Source organism: Poecilia reticulata, chromosome 23 (assembly GCF_904066995.2).
Source record: "Poecilia reticulata chromosome 23, P_reticulata-male-v2, whole genome shotgun sequence".
In the NCBI taxonomy this organism is placed as follows: domain Eukaryota; kingdom Metazoa; phylum Chordata; class Actinopteri; order Cyprinodontiformes; family Poeciliidae; genus Poecilia; species Poecilia reticulata.
Window position 1 is genome coordinate 14,724,143 of NC_088852.1, and position 18,582 is coordinate 14,742,724.

General features: G+C 39.3%; 1 protein-coding gene across 9 annotated transcripts in view; it reads right to left on the bottom strand.

Annotated features, from left to right (window-relative positions):
• Positions 1–319: 319 nt before the first annotated feature.
• Positions 320–18,582, bottom strand: part of kcnc2 (potassium voltage-gated channel, Shaw-related subfamily, member 2) — a 67,574-nt gene continuing 49,311 nt past the window's right edge. For 2 of the 9 annotated variants that reach the window (XM_008401288.3, XM_081604025.1), the window contains 3 exons: positions 13,149–14,079; positions 9,978–10,160; positions 320–5,602 (listed from right to left, as the gene is read on the bottom strand). In XM_008401288.3, coding sequence (XP_008399510.1) covers positions 5,466–5,602; positions 9,978–10,160; positions 13,149–14,079 — 1,251 coding nt within the window. In that variant the 3' untranslated portion in view covers positions 320–5,465. Of the gene's footprint in view, positions 5,603–8,693; positions 8,756–9,977; positions 10,161–13,148; positions 14,080–18,582 lie in introns of all 9 variants that reach the window. The other 7 variants (XM_017302831.2, XM_017302830.2, XM_008401293.3 and 4 more) reach the window with 7 other exon arrangements.

Genomic DNA, 18,582 nt, shown 5'->3' on the forward strand with positions numbered 1-18,582 from the left:
TAGGTATTGGTAACTGTTCCACTAGAATTACTAGCACTACCTTTTATTTAGTTTCAAAACAAACTAAATAAAAAATGACAAAATTTGGCTTATAAAACAAGGGGGAATTGATAACCCATAAGATATACTGACATAAGACAAATTTTGCGGTGTCTTATGTCATGAATTGATTTTTACAGTTAGCAAGGGATGATGCTAACTTTCGTTAGCATCTTTGCTAACTAAGGTTAGTTAGCAGCTGACTGTATTTCATTATTTTTTATTAATAATTGTAAAGAAGACAAAAACAGTGACACAAATCAATAAAGAGATCAACAAGTAAAAGATAAATAGTTTATGTGAGTCTTTCACATAGCATTTACCTTAATTCTATACACAGAATGATATACAGGAGGTCATCTCTTCAACTTTTTTTTTGTACAGATTGACATAGTGACTTTTATTTTTTTTTTTCAGCATGCATTTTAGAATGACAACAAAAAGCTCCACAAATACACACTTAAAACTAGAACTTTCCTCACAGTAAAACGTACGAAATGTGAACTCGGGTCAAAAGCGTCAACGGTTTGAACGCACGATGGAGAAGCACACCATCAGACTATCATGACTTCTACCATTCAGAGCAATGTAGTCATCAACAGCAAGACACAAAAATACATGTTCTGGATTCAAAAAAATAAACACCCTTTTTTTTTTTCTTGTTGTTCGTTTGTTTTCAAGTCACAACATCATCCTAGAATTACACAAGAACGGTTCTCCTTTGACAGTTCAAAAGAGTAAAGCAGCGTGTGGTTACTACACAAGGCGGATTGTGGATACGTGGTGATAACTTCAAACAGCTAGCCTACAACTGCGCAGGTCGCTACCAAACAAACAGCTGGTTTTTGGGGGGCTTCGTTTTATTTTTGTTCCTGGCATTTCCGTTTCTACTTTAAACTGGCTGCTGAAATCACAGTGTGGGTCGGTGCTTTTTTTTTTTTTCCCCTCTTCCTTCCTTCCCCGTTTTGCTTATTGCAAAGCCGATCTGATTGTGTGGGTAACACAGGGTTGCTACAGTGCAGATGCGTACCGCTCTAGAAGTCCCGCTTCGGAAAGCGGGGAAATTTCTGCTACACTTTTTGCTCCGTCCCCATAACAGAGTTGAGGTGGGGGTGGGGGTGGGGGTGGGGTTATGGGTTTGGGGGAGAGGAGGAAACAAAGCTTGGAAGAATCAAGTCCTGCAGTTGATTTCTTTTTTCTTCTTTTTTCAGTAGCGACCAGAAATAATGAGGAGTAATGTTAAGAGTCATTTTGGTTTGCAAAGAGAAAAAAATCTGCAGCAGTAAATGCACCAGGTAGGTATTGGTGGCTGGGGTTAGTGGGAGTGGGGGGCTTCTACAATGGTAGCTGCATCGCAGGGAGAGCGCTTGTGCGCTAACACTAACTGGAAGATTCAGCATCAGGTCCACTCACTGGTCTCCCCTGACCTAGTGTTTCAAACCCAGCTCTCCACCTAGTAGAGTTTTTGGGACACATATAGACATACACTCACGTTTGTGACTTAGCCTACCGAGGCCCCGGCTACGCTACGCCAGATATATATATCTATATATACCTATATATAGATAGATATTTTTTTAACTGATTTTTCCCCCTCTTTAAATCTGTAAAATTCCAATAAAAGCTGCTATACCAATATTGTCAACATTCACTAGATTTAAATTTCAAAGAAGGTAATGAGCACGACTAAAGCAGTGATAGAGAAAATGTTTTCTATTATGATTGAAGCTTAATGAACATAGATGTGGAACAAAGATTTCTGTTTATAGATTTATTTTAACATTTTGGACTGTTGCGCTTCTTCAGGTGCTAATCATTTCACTGATACTACCTTTAAAATTTTGACAATTTTTAACCTGATTTTTTATTTTTTTTTGGATATGAAATGGTGCCATCCAATTTCATTGATTGTGTGTCGATTCATACCTGCCCAGACAAGGGAATACAATTACAATTTCATCATTTGACTCATTATGTAGGAGAAAATGAGTTGATGTCACTCCAATAAAAAATATCTATCAACAAACTGTGCTGTATAACATTTTGTGTCTGTTGTAATGTCATAAACTCTCAATTTTTTTACATAGCAACTGATTTCATGGAAGAGGAAGTCTGGTTTACCCTTTATGTCCATTTATTTTTTTTAATTTATAAAAATACTAAACCAACAAAACTAATCAAACATATAATTGTTTAAGGATATAAACTATATAAAATATAGTTTGTTTAAATATCTGAAATGGATATAGGAAGGGACCAAAAAGCAATGCAAGGCAAAGGGGTGAATTGACCCTCAAGTGGGCTAACATTACCTGAATCCAGTCTGCATGTAAACACCCCAAACAAACTTGATTTTAAAATCTCAAATTATTTCCAATCAAAAATTGGTTTGTGTGTTGAAGGGAAGTGTAAACAAAGACAGAATACAAATACTGGTGTTAGCGTGGACGGGGCCCGATGTGCGTCACCAAATAAGAAGTAAGCATAGACGACTGTGATGTTGTATTTATTCAGTTTAGCACATTATGTCTCTCTACGCTGTATATACCTTAAGTAGAGTATCTGATACGATTAACACTCCATTTTCAAAAACACAAAGTGCCTCAACGGATACGTCTTAATACACTTATTGCGATGGAAAGGAGATACCACAGCTAGAAAAGGGATTGGTGCCGAGTGTCACGACACTACGTAGCTACCATAGCATCCACCTTGATACCCGACTCGCCATCAAAAGACAGATGTGTGGACAGCGCCACTTGGCCCAGATGTGCTGCAGTTACTGTATTTACAGGAGCAATGTCTGTCAAATTTTCTCCTTAAGGACCAGTTTTTTATTTTATTTTATTTTTTAAATCGCCCCTTTCGATTCCAAAACAGGAAAATAAAATAATAATAGCGTGAGAGGGCTTAACATATCAAAGTCCTCCCAGAATTTTGTTGTTGTTTTACCAATAAGTCTCTTCCTTGTTGGCAGAACAGTAAGCTGGGTTGCTGTCAGTCATTAGCATCTGTGCAGGCTCCTCCGTGTTGTCCGGTAGCAGTGGCCTCGTGGTTCCCACCGGTGGGTTCAGAGGGGGGGGTCTCCCACTGCAATAGGTCGCCATTACTGATGACAGTCTTATCCCACTGGCATTCAAACAGGAATGAATGGTTTCAGTGAAACACGGACACATCTTTTAAGAAAAACATCACAAATCTCACAGAGGACCAGATCGGTCACATGCTCAAAATGCAACGTGAGATTCTCTGAACTCCGTGATGCATTTCAGTGACTTAAGTGGAGGGAAGGGAGATGAATAAACAATTTGCTGTGAAGTCAAGAGAAAAAAAAAATTCTTTTTAACCAAGTTTTTTTTTTTCCTTCTTCTTGCCAAGCTGTGTGTAAGATGCATCTTGCTGTGAGCCAGTTGCCAGGCAACCAGGCGCTTGTGGTAAAGACGCACTGTGAGGATGGGTTTCACATAGTGCATGTTTTATCTGTCTGGTTTAAAGAAAAAAAAAAACTCACTTTTTAGTGAGTATTTCCTAAAGCAAACTGGTAACATCTAGGCATGGGCTAGTAACAGTTAGTACTGTCAAGATGTAGCGTTTGATTTCAAATCAAAATGCTAAAAGTGTTCATATAATTTCCAGCTATTCTTTCAATTTTGTCTCCAAGTGTTACTGGAGCCAAAGTGCCAGTTGATGAATTTTCTTTACAGACCAAGAATCATATTGAGAACGCTTGACTGCCATCTAGTGGTCAGAACGGGAACAACGTCTTGTGATTTTTGAAGTATTAGAAATCTACGTTTCTGCAACAGCAGCATCGATAAAAGAAATTGCATGGAACATTTGTTCGATTACATTTAGCCCTGATGCATGTGCTGTGTATGTTTTGGATTTTGTCCCACACTGTTGTAAAAAATAAAAATAAAAATCAGAGTATAGGATTGAATTTTTACAAGGAGTTGATTCTGTGATGTTATGCTAAGCTAATTCATTGTAGACGTTTGGTTTTCTTTTGTTATTCTCATCAAACTCATGGTGTTTTGGGTCCTTCTCTCAGAGTTTCCTCTCGTTATTATGCAACTTTTTCAATCACACCAAACACTGCGCGACCACATCAACTGTCCCCTTGAAACACATGGTTGGCGTCGTCAGTAATGTATTTTCAGATGTTTCTTAACTTTGTTGCTTATTGGAATCTAAAGTAAGAGGATATTGTTGGTAAATTTTTAACAATCCTGACCCTAAAATCCAATATGGTTGCTGTTTCGTTTAGCGTTAGCAATAGTTCCAGCAATAAATTGCTTATCATTTACTTCAGCTTTGAGTTTGTATTAGTAATTGTTGCATTTATGTTTGTGGCTCTTATTTTGAAGTAGGAAAGGAAGTAGTTGTTGAGTTGACAGAGCTAACAGGCTTGAAGAAGCTTTGAATCTCTTACCAACCTATGCCTAGAAACATTCGAACCTGTGTTTGCTTGTTTTGTTAATATATGCTTGTGATCTTAACAGTTTAATAATAATGCACTGAAGAAAAATGCTACATGCGACTTTCTGAAGCCTTGTGCTTGTCTCTATAGTAAAGCACCAGCATATTCCGATCATCATTTTAGTAAAGAGACACAAGACGACAAACCAAATACATGTTCTGCATTGAAAGCTGACGCCAGCGGTCCCGTCAGATGGTTACCTTTCTGCCATGGTGGTTCCATCTCCCAAAGCCATTAAGATAGAACGCTGCTCTCTGCTTGTGTGAAACCAGTAAAGACCACCTCTTTGCAGTTATCTGCCAGTAAACAACCAGAAACACAGCAAGTTTGGTGGCACTCAGTGGAACCAAAAAGAAAACACAATCCCTACACCATAAAACTAAAAAAAGAAAAAGACACATCTTTATGTATGTATGCATATAAATCCTCAAGCTTTTCTCCTCCTTGGAACTGTTTGCCAAAGCAGATCCTTGCACAAACATGAGCAGACCCTGCTGTCGGTGCTCGTGTGAGATGAAACTTACACTCTCGCACCGATTCGTTCCGCTTCAAACCCAAAAATAACACCAAACCAAAAAGCAAAGTTACAGTCACGTGTGGTTGAAATGTTGTGATATCTCTTTTTCTTTTTGTCCCTGGAAGCACGTCTCGGTTGATGATATCTAAATATGACAACATCTAATATCCCTGATTAGTAAATATGGATCACATGGTGGATGGCGGCTACTTCGGTCAGAGTTCCTTTATTGCAAGTCTCAAATGACACCGTCGAACTAAAGGGAACTCCAAGTGACAAAGCAGAATAATCGTGTTACTTAAGGATGTTAGCGCACGCTCCTTCCTGCCAGGCTGGCACCGTTAAGTCTCAGCTGCGATGTTGGCAATATGTGAGTTCAGACACGATGCAGAGGAAGGGAGGGAGGGCGTTCTTTTTAGGCTGGACGCCTCACAGGATGGATGGGATAGGGGAGCGGGAGCGGCGCAGCGGGCAGGGGGATCCGTAGGGCGAGGTCACGGGAGACAACCGCAGGGTGTTACCGGCCAGGCCAGCAATGTTGTTTAAGCTCCGGGATTTCTCATAGCCTTCAGATGAGAGCGGGGCGACAAAACGGTGGTGGTGGTGGAGGAAGCGGCGGCGGCAGTGGTAGTGGTGGTGCAGGACATGAACACACACAGGCAGGCAGGCAGGCAGGCACGAAGGCAGGCAACGATCCGAATCCGAGCCGGCCGATTGAACCGAGACAAGACAGGAGACAGGAGTGAGACAGAGCAACAGCAGCAGTCTGCATGTTGAGAGCATGCACAGAGCAACTCCTGACAGAGCTCCGGTGTTCACAACAACAGCTGCTGGGGAGCAACAAATAACCAAAGCAATGGAAGAGAATCTGTCTTTTAGCTATAGACGGCTACCTCAGAATTGACAGATAGCTAGCTAGAAAGCTGCTGTTCATCTATCTATCTATCTATCTATCTATCTATCTATCTATCTATCTATCTATCTATCTGATAGCTATCAAACTAGCTAGATAGATAGCTAGCTAGTATAGTTGGCTAGACTAAATAGTTAGTCTACCTAACTATCTAATTAGCTTTCTGGATAGTTAGCCAGAAAGCTAACTTTCTGGATAGTTAGAAAGCTAACTATAGGAAGGTTCACAACTTTTCCATGGTTACAGATTCATTTTACATTTGCAGATCTATAGATTATCATCTGTTCTTTAGCTTCTTTAGATTGTAGGATGTTGAGTTGCTTGTTGGGATGTTTTAGCCTACTTCATGTTGCTAAAAGGTTCTATTTAATTTATTTATTAACATTACAGTTACAGATCGGCTTGAGATCCGACTTCATCTGCATCACATCTGAACTTTCCTTAACTTCCTATTATGTTGGGATCAATTGATCACATTTATTGAAATGTGTTCAATAAAATAGAACTCCATATTTATTTATTTTTTGGCAAATCTGTACCAGCAAGTCCATTAAAAAATTCTTCTTTTTTAGTTCCTGTAACCTCCACAGCAGCTGTGTTTGAGAAATTATCAGGCAATAAAAAAAAATCAGTTTACAGAGTCAATGAAAAAGGAAAGAAATCACAGATGCAATTTTTCTCAAACTGAAGCAGCACCAGTCATTATTATGAGTTTTCTTTTTTTCAGCATAAAAAAACAGATTGAACACAACATTACATTTTAAGTTTTCATACCCTTTAAAGTTTTTCACAACATGTCATTTTACCAGCATTCTTTGAATTTATTTAGTGCAATTTTGTGTGATAAGCAAATAAATATGAAGTGGAAAGAAAATTATATAAGGTTTTCTATTTTTTTTTTTTTTTGTATAATTTAAAAAAAACACAAAATGTATTCAGCCATGCTGAAATGTTACCATGGGGGATTAAAGAATCTCTCAAATATACATGAAAGAGTATTTGGTAACACTCCAGGAATGTCTTTGATGAAGGAACAACATTATAACATAATGGAAAGCTCAAAAAAGTCGACTTTACATAATATTGTCCCTATATTTTTATAAAAAAAAATAAATTCCTGTGAAATACATTAAAAAGTGAAAAAGTTCAAGGAGTATGAATACTTATGAAAGGCTCTGCAAATCGTACTCATTGCATGTTTATTAAATGCTCACAAGAACATCTTCACATACAGACATTTTAAATCAGGCACAAACCGTAATAATACTACTAATAATAATAATGGGAGGTTTTACTAAATATCAAAGTATATGCATGAATGGAAGTGGCACATACTGATGATAATGATTTCCCATCTGTATGGATTCACACTTTAAAAACAGTTTAAATTTGAAATCTGCATTCAGTGCAAAGTAAACAAGCAGGTGAAAGCAGCTGGGTCGTTAATGCAGTGGACCAATCGGCTGGCACCGGTTCTCAGGAGGAGCAGCTAAGGGAAACGTCGCATCAGCAGCTGCGTTTCCCTTACAAACGTGCACAAAAACGTTGTCAATGTTTGGCTAGTGTCAAAAACCGTCATTTTGCCATTGCAGTGTTTAAATTAAATAAGAAATCCAATTAAAATCAACAGTGAGCACATGTTGTCAAAATGACGGAAATCAGGTTGTCTTCTCAGTTATATCCATATAAACAAAGAACAGGTATCAGATGTTTAGATCCATATTTTCCGCTCACTGTCTGACATTAAAGTTAATTAGCAGCTTATTTTTAGCTACTAAATTCAAAATCGGAGAAATTTTGTTTTCGTTCCTCATTTTCAAGAGTTTAAATCCCCCCCCCCCAACGTTTCAGGCATCCTTCCTCGAACATTTCACAGCAGTTTGCTACAATTTTGGTTTACAACTAAACAACAATAAAACTGGTGGAAGTGAATCTCTCCTGCACACCTTTTCAACTTTGTACACAAATTCTCAATGGGACCAAGATCAAAACAGAAGAAAGCGGCTTCTGTTTTGATGGTGCTTACGACCAAATACTTCTATTTCTGTTTCGTAAGACGACCGGACCGGTGTTCAAATTTGAGCGGTTTTCTCTCCGAGTGGATTTTCAAATTGCAATTTGACTTTTTATGCCCAGTCTTTACTAGTAATTACTAGAGAGAACATTTCTTCATGTTATTGCTACGTTCAGGTTGAACTTTGAGCATTGTTTGATATTTACTTGCCTTTTTTCTTCAGCACTGTTAATGTGTGGCAAATGGCTATGATGTCCATAATTGGAGTTAAAATTTGAATACTGTTCAGAAAAAATATAAATGTGTCTTTGAACATGTATTTCTTAGAGCATCAGATTTGCTTATAAGAAAAAAAAAAAAAATAGCCAATAGGTCAGAGATTTTCATTATCCGATGCATTATAGCACAAAAATATAAATAACTGAAGCAAACAAGTCTATTGGCGCGCTGACTGCAGGTGTATCATCGCCTTGGAGACAGATGATACTTGGCAATTTATCTCGCTGCTGTAAATAGGCGGTGAGTGTGGCAGCGGCCCAAAAAGGAAAATTTGTCCAAATTTATTCAAATGTTTCCAAGCAACGAGGAAACATGAATAAATTTTGCGTGTGCAGAAAGCAGCAGCGGCTCTGAGTCAGCTGCGCAGCAGAAGCGACGGATCCTCGGAACTGCCAAAAATACCGTGATGTTTTTGGCGCTGCTTACAGCAAAGAGAAACAAGTTACGTTACCTGAGCTGACTAGTGTTGAACAAAGAGCCTTCCCCCCTCCAGGGATGTCGGCGTGCCTGTCGCTAAGGACACGGATCAGCTGATGAGAACTCTGACTGAGCTCTGTCTTTTTAAGGCTCTTTTCTGTATTTCTTCCCTCTCTATATTTAATGCCGCTGTTTAAATACACTCCACAAAACCCCCCCCCCCAAAAAAAATCCAGCAATGTCAAACAACAAGAAGGAATGCTCTGATTTGGAATTATTTTGGTACAAACAGACTATAAATGGGTCTGTAGATACATCGATCATCTTAGAACAAGCCATTTAATGTATATTTAGGAGTTTTAGTAAAGCCTGGAAATGTTTTGCATGAATAGTACCGCATAGCTATAAATATGGGTCTCATTGTCGGTGTGCATGAGGTTAATATGTTTGGCAATTGCACAATACAAATAGTTAGCCATCTAGCTAAATGTGATACCGAGAACATCTTTAACAAACGCTGGGAGATGTCAGCGAAACGAAAATGTTAGATTGTGAAGGACTGGATCCTAATGAGTTACTAGTTGTGTTTCCATTTACTATAAAATTGTGCAAATTGAAATAAATTCGCTTAGAGAAAAGACAGAAATTTCAAAAATAAACTCTCGTTTTTCGAGGAAAGTTTTTTTGCTACATTAAAATAGACGTATTTCGCAAAACTGCCGTGGTAGAACTTATTTTGTTCTCATCACACGAGTCACGTGAACAACAGTTGGGTCTTACTACTGGCAAAAACAACAAAGAAGACAACAGGAAGTAGGAGGAGGATGATGGTTTGGATTAGATTTTTTTCAGTGAGCAGCTGATGAGCGCTAGCGCCATGGCTGAATTACGAATATATCTAATGTTGTTTACATCTGTCACTGCCATGATTTTTAATGTGTGCACAAGTTTATTCATCTTTTTTTTTATTATTTGTTTTTTCTTTTTAATGGAAACACTGCGGCTGCAAAATAGTTTTTCAACATTAGCAGAACATAGACAAAGATTTGCACACGTTTGTAATGGAAACACAGCTAAAGGGACTAAACACACAGGAGGAGGAGATGGTTGTAAGCCAGTGTGTTCAATCAGGCTGGCTGGGTCACTCATCAAATCACTTTCATACCCAATCTGTTCTGAATTTGTACCAAATTACATCCTAATCAGATTATTTCCCACACCGTGGGTTCTCAACTTGGTGCTTAACTCGCTGAAAGTAATAAAAACATGTATTTCAAAGTATGTTGGTTCTGATTCAAATAAATAAGAAAGCACTTACACGTGCAGTTACCTGGTTTTCTCATCCCTCCGTCAGCGGGGCATGTGTAGTCGCTGGCAGCGAGGAGGAAGCACGTGCCCCCGCTTTGCCGGTCGTGTTCCCGGGTGCTGGACCGTCGCATGGGGACCATCTCCTCCGGAGACATGCTCAGGTCGCTGCCAGCGCTGCAGTCTGCCGACAGAACTGCGGGAGGAGAAACCGACATATGCATTTTCTCCAGTCGTACTTCTTATTCGTTGCAGTAAATGTAAAAAGTTTCCGGAAAGCGCTGTAAAGAAAGTGTTTGGTCCTGGTTTCGTTGCAGCTACCATCGAGCATTTCTTCACTGAAGAATGATTTTAATTAATCTACGCTGAAGGGTTTCAAGCATCTCAATTATTTTTTGACAAGGTTTAAAAATGCAGATGTGTTTTTTATCTTCAGTTGTCAATTATTTGGGACTTTCCAGCGAGCACCATTGTTGTCCAGTTTGTCTCTTATTGTTGAATCATGAACATTGATTTAACTGAGGCAAGAGGGGCGTGAAGGGCTTTAGATTTCATCTCTGGCTCCATCGCTGGTTTCCTAGAGTCCTAAAGCCTTTGAAATGGCTTCACAGCTCTTTCCAGTCCAATAGATTTCACTAGCTGCGTTTCCATCAACCATATAATTGCTCCATTTGACGTTTCAAAAATAAATTTGCTTCATGGAAACACTGCAATAAAAAAAACAACAAAAAAAACATCGTTTGTAGATAAAAAAACTACTGGCACACACCACGGAGAAGACGACGACAGGAAGTGGTTGGAGGATGATGACGCGGCATGTTTTTTTAAATGACGCATCGTGGGAACGAACTTATTCACGTGTGACCTTGCGTTTGTTTTTTTAATGGAAACATCGCAATCGTTATTTTAAACGTTTAGACGTGAGAAAATGCAAAAGGGGACCAAACACTTTTTTCACGAAGTTCAGGTTAGTCAGAAATGAGCAGAAGGGCACAAAGGTGATACATTTTTTGCCAAAAGAGACTCAAAACATGATGGAACAAAGAAACCATTGTACGGCTTAAAGTGTGGCAAGAGGGCCATTTCTGGCCCTTGAAATCTTTCTTTTTTTTTTCAGCCCCTGACTAAAAGTCAAGAATGGTAAAACAATTGATGGCCCAAAAAAATGTGGAAATTGTCCATTTTTCTTTTAATAATGCAACAGTTTAAAGCCCTTTTTATGTTTTGGATCTTTAATTATATACAGTTTTCATAAAAAAAATTCTTTATTGTTTGGCAGATATTGAGCAAAATGGCTACCTTTAATAGTATAGTTAAAACCAGATGTATACATAGAAAAGTAATTGTTCTCCTATTAAAAAAAAAAAAACCTTACCTAAAACACACTCTTACAAGTAACTGTGTTTCACCTATCATTATGTTCATGTGACAGAGGTCAAGTTAATATTATTTCCTATAAAATTTGTATTTTATTGAACAAAAACATTTTATTCCGGCTATTGGTACGTTATCCTTACTCTAAAAAAAGATTTTAAAACAGTGGCGTTTCCCTTTGTTTTACCCGTTTTGCTCACTTTAACAGGCATACGATCCAAAATCACTTAAAAAATCCCAACACGATAAAGCCAGTTTAAATGTTTTTGATGGAAACATAAATTATGCATCAGTTTAAACAATCCTAATTCAGAAAACAACTCGGTAACTTCAACATCCTACAAGTAGCAGAAATCACTCTGTTCTATTCTAATGTTCTGTTCTGAGATGTAATGGGCTGCAAAAAGCCCAGAGGACACACTTACCCTTGGGGATCTCCTCAATGGAATTTAAATAAACCTGGTACACAAAGGTCAGCACTAATTTCCATCGCTATCAGATGTGTCAGAGTAAATTACCGACATGAACCTAGAGGCAAAAAAAAAGCAGCAACCCACAGTCTAAACAGCAAGGGAACAGTCCCTAGAGGAGGAAAAGTGTTTCCCCTGAATCCTGATCAGCCTGAGCTTTCTTTTTCTTTTTTTTTTTTTTTTTTTTACCATCTTTTGCAATGCCTTCTTTGTCACCATAGCAACTGCTGTAAAAAAAACAAAAAAAAAAACCAAAAAAACAAAAAAGGCAGTGAAAATAATTTGATGGCTTGTTTGGATCAAAAGGCAAAAAAGTATATGCAGTTTGTTCCTAAAGTATTAATACACCCTTGACTTTTCCACATTTCATCCCTTTACAGCTACAGATTTTCATGTGTTTTATTGGCGCTTAATTATTCAGTAGAGAAAAGGTACATATTCAAATCCTCTCACAAATAAAAACATAATAAATGTGTTGTGGATTTGTAAAAGGTCGTTTTACTTTGACTTTCCAAAATAAAATCCAGTGCAGCCAGTTGCATTTGTAAGACCCCCATATAGCAAACATCTGAGTTCACCTGTATTTAACTTAATGTCAGTGAACGCCTCACAGGTTCATCAGTGGACAAACAGCATCATGAAGACCAAGGAAAAGAGCAAACGGGACACGATGTTTAAAATTAGACTATAAATCAGGGTAAGGTTATAAAAAAAAACATCCAAAGTTAAACAACCCCAAGAAGCGTATAATCCATCATCCCGAAATGAAAAGAGCATGTAACAAGTGCAAACCTGCCAAGACGGGACAGCAATTATCACACACTCCCATGGTAACTGTAAAAGCTGCATCCATTGTTGAAAGATAGCCATGATCTTCACCTCAAGTCGTACAGAAACAGATATGCCATTGTAAACACAATTTAAAACCATTCGTTCAATTCACTTCCCAATGCAAGGGTTGCTTTGTAGCATGATTCCAATAAAATATGTTGACGTCTGAGTTGAATCGGGAGAAGATGTGGAAAAGGTCAATGCAGTGTTAGAAACAGAAAGAACCTGCTAAACGTTTACAGCTTTCTAACTGAGGAAGGCATTCGGTTCAATTCAGGAATGATTTTGCCTCTGAGGAAAAGTAGTTGGTTCTTAATTTCGAGTTTGTCAGCTCAATCCTAGCCTCCTCTGACAAGTGCCCTTGGGCAAGAGATCAAACTAAAGAGAGTCACTGATCTGCATGTTTGCGTTCGCAGAGATGGTGTTGTAGTGTGAACCAGATTGAGATGTTAAGAGAACTAGAATGGCTATAGTTAGTCATTTTGAACAATGTTTTATTGAGGTCTTACCTGAACGGTTGCGTTCTAGTAATCTACCCCCTTTGACGTGGCACAAGTCACCTTGAGTGCTGTTGCAGGTCAAGTTGAGGTCCCCTTTACAGTACGTCGGAGAACTTCCCTGCACTGCCTGAGGGATGTGTTTCTTCCTTTTCTTGGGCAGCTTCTGCTTAGCCATGGCCAAAGAGTAGTACATTCCAAAGTTATTGACGATAACGGGCACGGGCATGGCTATCGTCAGCACACCGGCTAAAGCACACAACGCTCCGACCACCATGCCTGACCAGGTCTCTGGATACATATCTCCATAGCCCAAAGTAGTCATGGTCACAACGGCCCACCAGAAGCCAATGGGAATGTTCTTGAACTTAGTGTGATCGGTGGCCGTGGGGTCGTTGGGCTTGGCACCGATTCTTTCGGCGTAATATATCATGGTGGCAAAAATCAAAACTCCCAACGCCAGGAAGATGATTAGCAGCAGAAATTCGTTGGTGCTGGCCCGCAATGTATGGCCCAGCACCCGAAGCCCTACAAAATGACGCGTTAGCTTGAAGATGCGCAGAATCCGGACGAAACGCACCACCCTGAGAAAACCCAAGACGTCCTTGGCGGCCTTCGAAGAGAGGCCACTCAGCCCTACCTCCAGGTAGAAGGGCAGAATGGCCACAAAGTCGATGATGTTGAGGACGCTTTTGACAAACTCCAACTTGACTGGGCAGAAGGTGACACGCACGAGGAACTCGATGGTGAACCAGAACACGCAAACTCCCTCCACGTATGTGAGTGCGGGATCGGTCTCGATCTCGTACTGCGGCACCGGGTCCGGCTCGCTGCTGTTCCGCGCGTCGGTCTTGTTGATGATTTTGTTGAAAGCCTCATGGGTCTCCAAGCAGAAGGTGGTGATGGAGACCAGGATGAAGAACAAAGATGCGAAGGCAATGAACTAAAAGAGAAAAAAGCAAAAGAGAAGAAACACATCAATCAAGTTTAAGGTTACTTCAACGTGACATGAAGTGATTAATAACAAGCTGTATACTAAGAGATATACATGATTTTGTGTTATAAGTACTACTCAGTTTTAATTGAAGACTAGGGTTATGTAGCTATGAACTTAAGCACTGCTTTGTCATCTTTGTGCACAATTTAAATTTGAATGTAGATATCAGAATGTGTCCATTGCAGCTGGTACATAAGACAATCGGGAAGCGTAAAAAAAGCAACACAAAAGACAGAACCGGTGGAAACAGAAGCAAAAAACAACCAAAGAGTAAATAAAAAAAAGTTGTTACTGTGGTTATAAATGCTTTATTAATGGCAAACAAACTGGTAGAAAGCAGTAATACAAGCTGGTTTGAAGGTCTTACAGTTTAGACTACGTACTGCCATAAATTGGCAATATGTACAGTTCAGTGGCCTGATAACCCCATAAATACATAAAGAATGCATGTATTCCTTTAAACACCTATGTTTAAAGTAATAAAAGTAATAAATATTGCTGTCTAAAACCTCCACACTGTCGGTACCACATAAAGAAGAGAACCCGACTCATCTGAAAAGTTTTTAAAAAAGAGTAATCAAAGTTTAACATCAAGCAGATTCTTTACTTCACAGTAACCTGTCTGTCTGTCGCAGAATCGCAGCTGTACTCCAAGAATCTCAGGCAGACATTGCAAACGTTTACAGGCGTTCTCCAAGAGCCAGAATAGCAGACTTCCACGCACAGCCCAGTGTGCTCCTTCTACACTTTCCTCCCACAGCCCATCCGTAGTTGTGCTCTGCTGCCTACTAAGCGCCCAAGAAGAAGTCGTTTCACACTCTTACTCTCATGCTTGGTTTTTTGGATCGTATGACTCACGCACTCTCAAAATATCATTGCCACTATTTGGGTCACCTTTATCTTGAACTGTGTGCATGCGTTCCTGAATATATTGCTTGTATCTTCACAATTATACATGCATCTTTTCAGGTGTGTATTCCGTGCTCCGCACTTTAAGTTTCCCCACACATTTCAGCTGATTCTACAATTAAGGAGTTTTGACATTCTTTTCCAGGTAGACTAATGGTCAAAAAAATTATTGTTATAAATGATAATATTGCTGATTTGAGACAATTTTCAACTAATATATTGATAATATAGCATAGTAATGCAAGGTCGCCCTCTCAAAGACCAGTAAACTTTAATTCTGTAAAGAGCACCAAGCACTGGAACTGAAAAAAAATAAAATAAAATCACCACCAAAAGTAATAAATTATCGAGGTCATTTTAATTCATAATTGATTATTGCCGCAGGATTAAACAGAACTTGACAATTTTATGTTCATCTTTTGTAGAGAAGAAAGAGCAAAGATTTCAGTCTGATAGAGACATTCCCCAAAAGCCCTGCTGCTGTAATTTGTAGCAACTATGGCTCTGCAAATGCCTGAAGAAGGGGGAATACAAATCTAATTCATACTTTTTTACTTCACTGGTCACGGGCAAAAGGTAAAAAAAATAAAATAAAATCTAGTATTTTTATCCATAACATGAAAAAATGTGGCGTAGCTTAAGGAATGCTTTTATATGTCAAAAAAAATTTCTATTTCTTCAAACCTTTTGTCATGAAAAGTCAAACTTTTTGTCCATCTATGAAACAGAGTAGACCTGGTCCATGTTCAGGAGATAGGTCAGTAATTTTTGTTTTTACGTGGACAAAAGCTGAAACGTACCCCTTCGCTGTGTGGATGCTGCTGACTAATGGTAACTGCTGAGCTGCGATTTTGTAGCATTTGCTTTGGCAACCCAAAGGACGGGTGAGTCCAGCCTCACCAACAGATGCACAGTTTTTGTTTTGTTTAAAAATCTTTTTATGAAAGACATTAAAACACACGAGCACTACCCAGGAGACACTGCTTCTCGACATTCTGATTTCCAGGACACACACACGCACGCACACACACTGCATGCTAAATAAGTCCTCCACTTCTACAAATTGCCCTTTGAAGGCAGAGCTGGGCAGCTGTTGCACAGACGGTCCATCTCCGACTGCTGATCTAATTTAGCCCTGAGGACGAGCCCCATTTTCAGGCCATCTTTTTTCATCACATTTCGGGCTCGGGGAGGTTTGTCACTCAGCGCGGCCGCTAACAGCCCAGACGTCTGTTTCACAGCCACAACTGGTGACCTTCATGCGTGTCCCGAGAAATCGCAAAGGTTTGTCATCATAAAAACTCCCTATTGATTGAACTGAAAGCCACAAAAGATAGATTGATATATTGATTGATGACTTTAATAAACCGCAGAGGGAAGTTATGTGACTAAAGCTACCTCAGAATGAGACGGTATTGTGCTGCAGGGATGAAAAATGAGAAAAACAACTCTGGGCAAGGCTGAAGGGAGAGGATAAACTCACTTTTGTCAGGTCAGTTGATGAAAACTGTCGTATTATAGTTTTTTTTTTTAGAATAACAACACAGCGGAGAGAGAAAGTTATGTAAAAGTTTAAAGCAGGGTTAGCTTAAACTAAGCTAACCTAACCAGCTAAGTTATGTTAAGCTACTTTACTAGTTATGGTAAGCAAAACTAATCTAAGCTAGGTTTGGCTAAGTATCAAACTTAGCCAAAGCGACTTAAACTAAGCTAGTTCTTAGTTTAAGCTAACTAAAAACTAGCTTAAACTGAGGATTTAAGCTAGTTTTAGCTTAAACTAGTTTAAGCTAGGTTAGAATAGAATCTAGAATGGACATGGAATTTCATACATGTCTGTATAAAATTGAAGACAATTCAACACATATCTGGATTTTGCATATATGTAAACTCCAGAATTACATTAAAATTTTAAAACTAAATTCCATGCATGTCTCACAGAGCACTACTAAATCTGTCTGCTATGCAAATTGTAAAAAGTATAATAAGACTACAAACGTACGGAGACATGGCCGCCCATCTGACCTGACAGATGATGAGGATTAGCCAGAAAAACAGCCAACATGTACACAGTAACTGTGGAGGAGCAGTAGAAGCCACAGGTGGGAAAATCTGTCAACGGGACAACGTTTGTGCATACCATCCCCATCATGAAACAGGGTGGTGGCAGCATCTTGCTGTGGGGTGTCTTGAAAGACTGTTGAAGCTAAATAAAAAGAAAGCCTGGATGAAGAGATTAAGGTTTGCCTTTTAGCAGGACATCATCGTTCAAAATAAGCCAGATATCCAATGGGTGATGCTTTTATTTTCCACACCATTACTATTTTTCACAAGTGGAAAATGAACAAACTGCTCAGTTTGTATTTCTTGAAAGGGGGGAAAAGAAAAAAATCAGGGGTCACAGTTCCTGGAAATCCACAGAAAAACCTGTAAGCCAGTGAGGCTCTAAACATCTGTGTTTTTTAGTGCCACCATCTCTATACCAGAATACAAAACAGCAGCTCTTGCAACCGTCTCGTAAACCTTCCTTTTTCATTCTCCCTGTGGAAATGACATTAGAACATTTCCTCTTAAGGAATCCTGGGGTTTACAATGACATTTTAAACATAAGCAACAGCGTAAACCAAGCAGGGATGACATCTTTTGGTCTCCAAGGGCAACAAGTAAGGCTTTGTACGTCACTGCTTTTAGTGTGAATGGAAGTGCTTGTTTCTGTTTCCTTACATGGAGCCTTTTTTTCTGTCAACTAAAGATGATCTATCAGACTCAACACTTTTAACCACATTGATGATACTGAAGGAAAAGGCTAAAGATAGCACAACCCTTAGCTTTCAAAAATGCTAAATGTAACCCAACCCAGAAAAAAGACAAATAAATCAAGTACTTCAACCGCCTCATTTCATGATCCGTGTGTTCTCCCTTCTGTTCTGACTCGACGACTTAGTCGGGAATTGAATCACCACCTCAAACGCTGATGGGACGCGATCGCTGTCACAGTCTTTAAGCACAGACGCCGTCGTCGTAATCGCTTCATTTTCCGCTGGACGTCTCTGTCAGACGCAGGGACTCTCCCAGACCTCGGCGGGAGGGAAATGCCACGTCAAGCTGCTTCAGCGGCAGAGGAGCAGGGTGTTGACACCGCCAGGCGGGGCGAGTAAAGAGCTATTTGCCAGTAACAAACTCATCACATCAAACGTGGTCAGAAATGACTGTAAAATTCCGGATTACGGAAAACGAATGCTTCTGCTTAGATTGGATGGGTGGAAACGCTCAGTTGGATTAATGTCAAACTTTGACGAAGCCATTCTGAAAGATAAATATGCATAAATTTAAACCTTTTTTCTTGGGAGCTCTGTCTGTTTTAGGGTAATTTTCCAGTGAATCTCCACCTGAATTTGCTGCAAATACTTTTCACAGTTTCTGACCCGACAGAAAAAGAAAACCTCTCTTAAATCCCAGTAGGTGTTTCATGCATCCCAACATACAACCTTTGTTTTTTTTTTCCAGCCCCCAGACTCTAAAATAGGATCCACCGTCACGGTT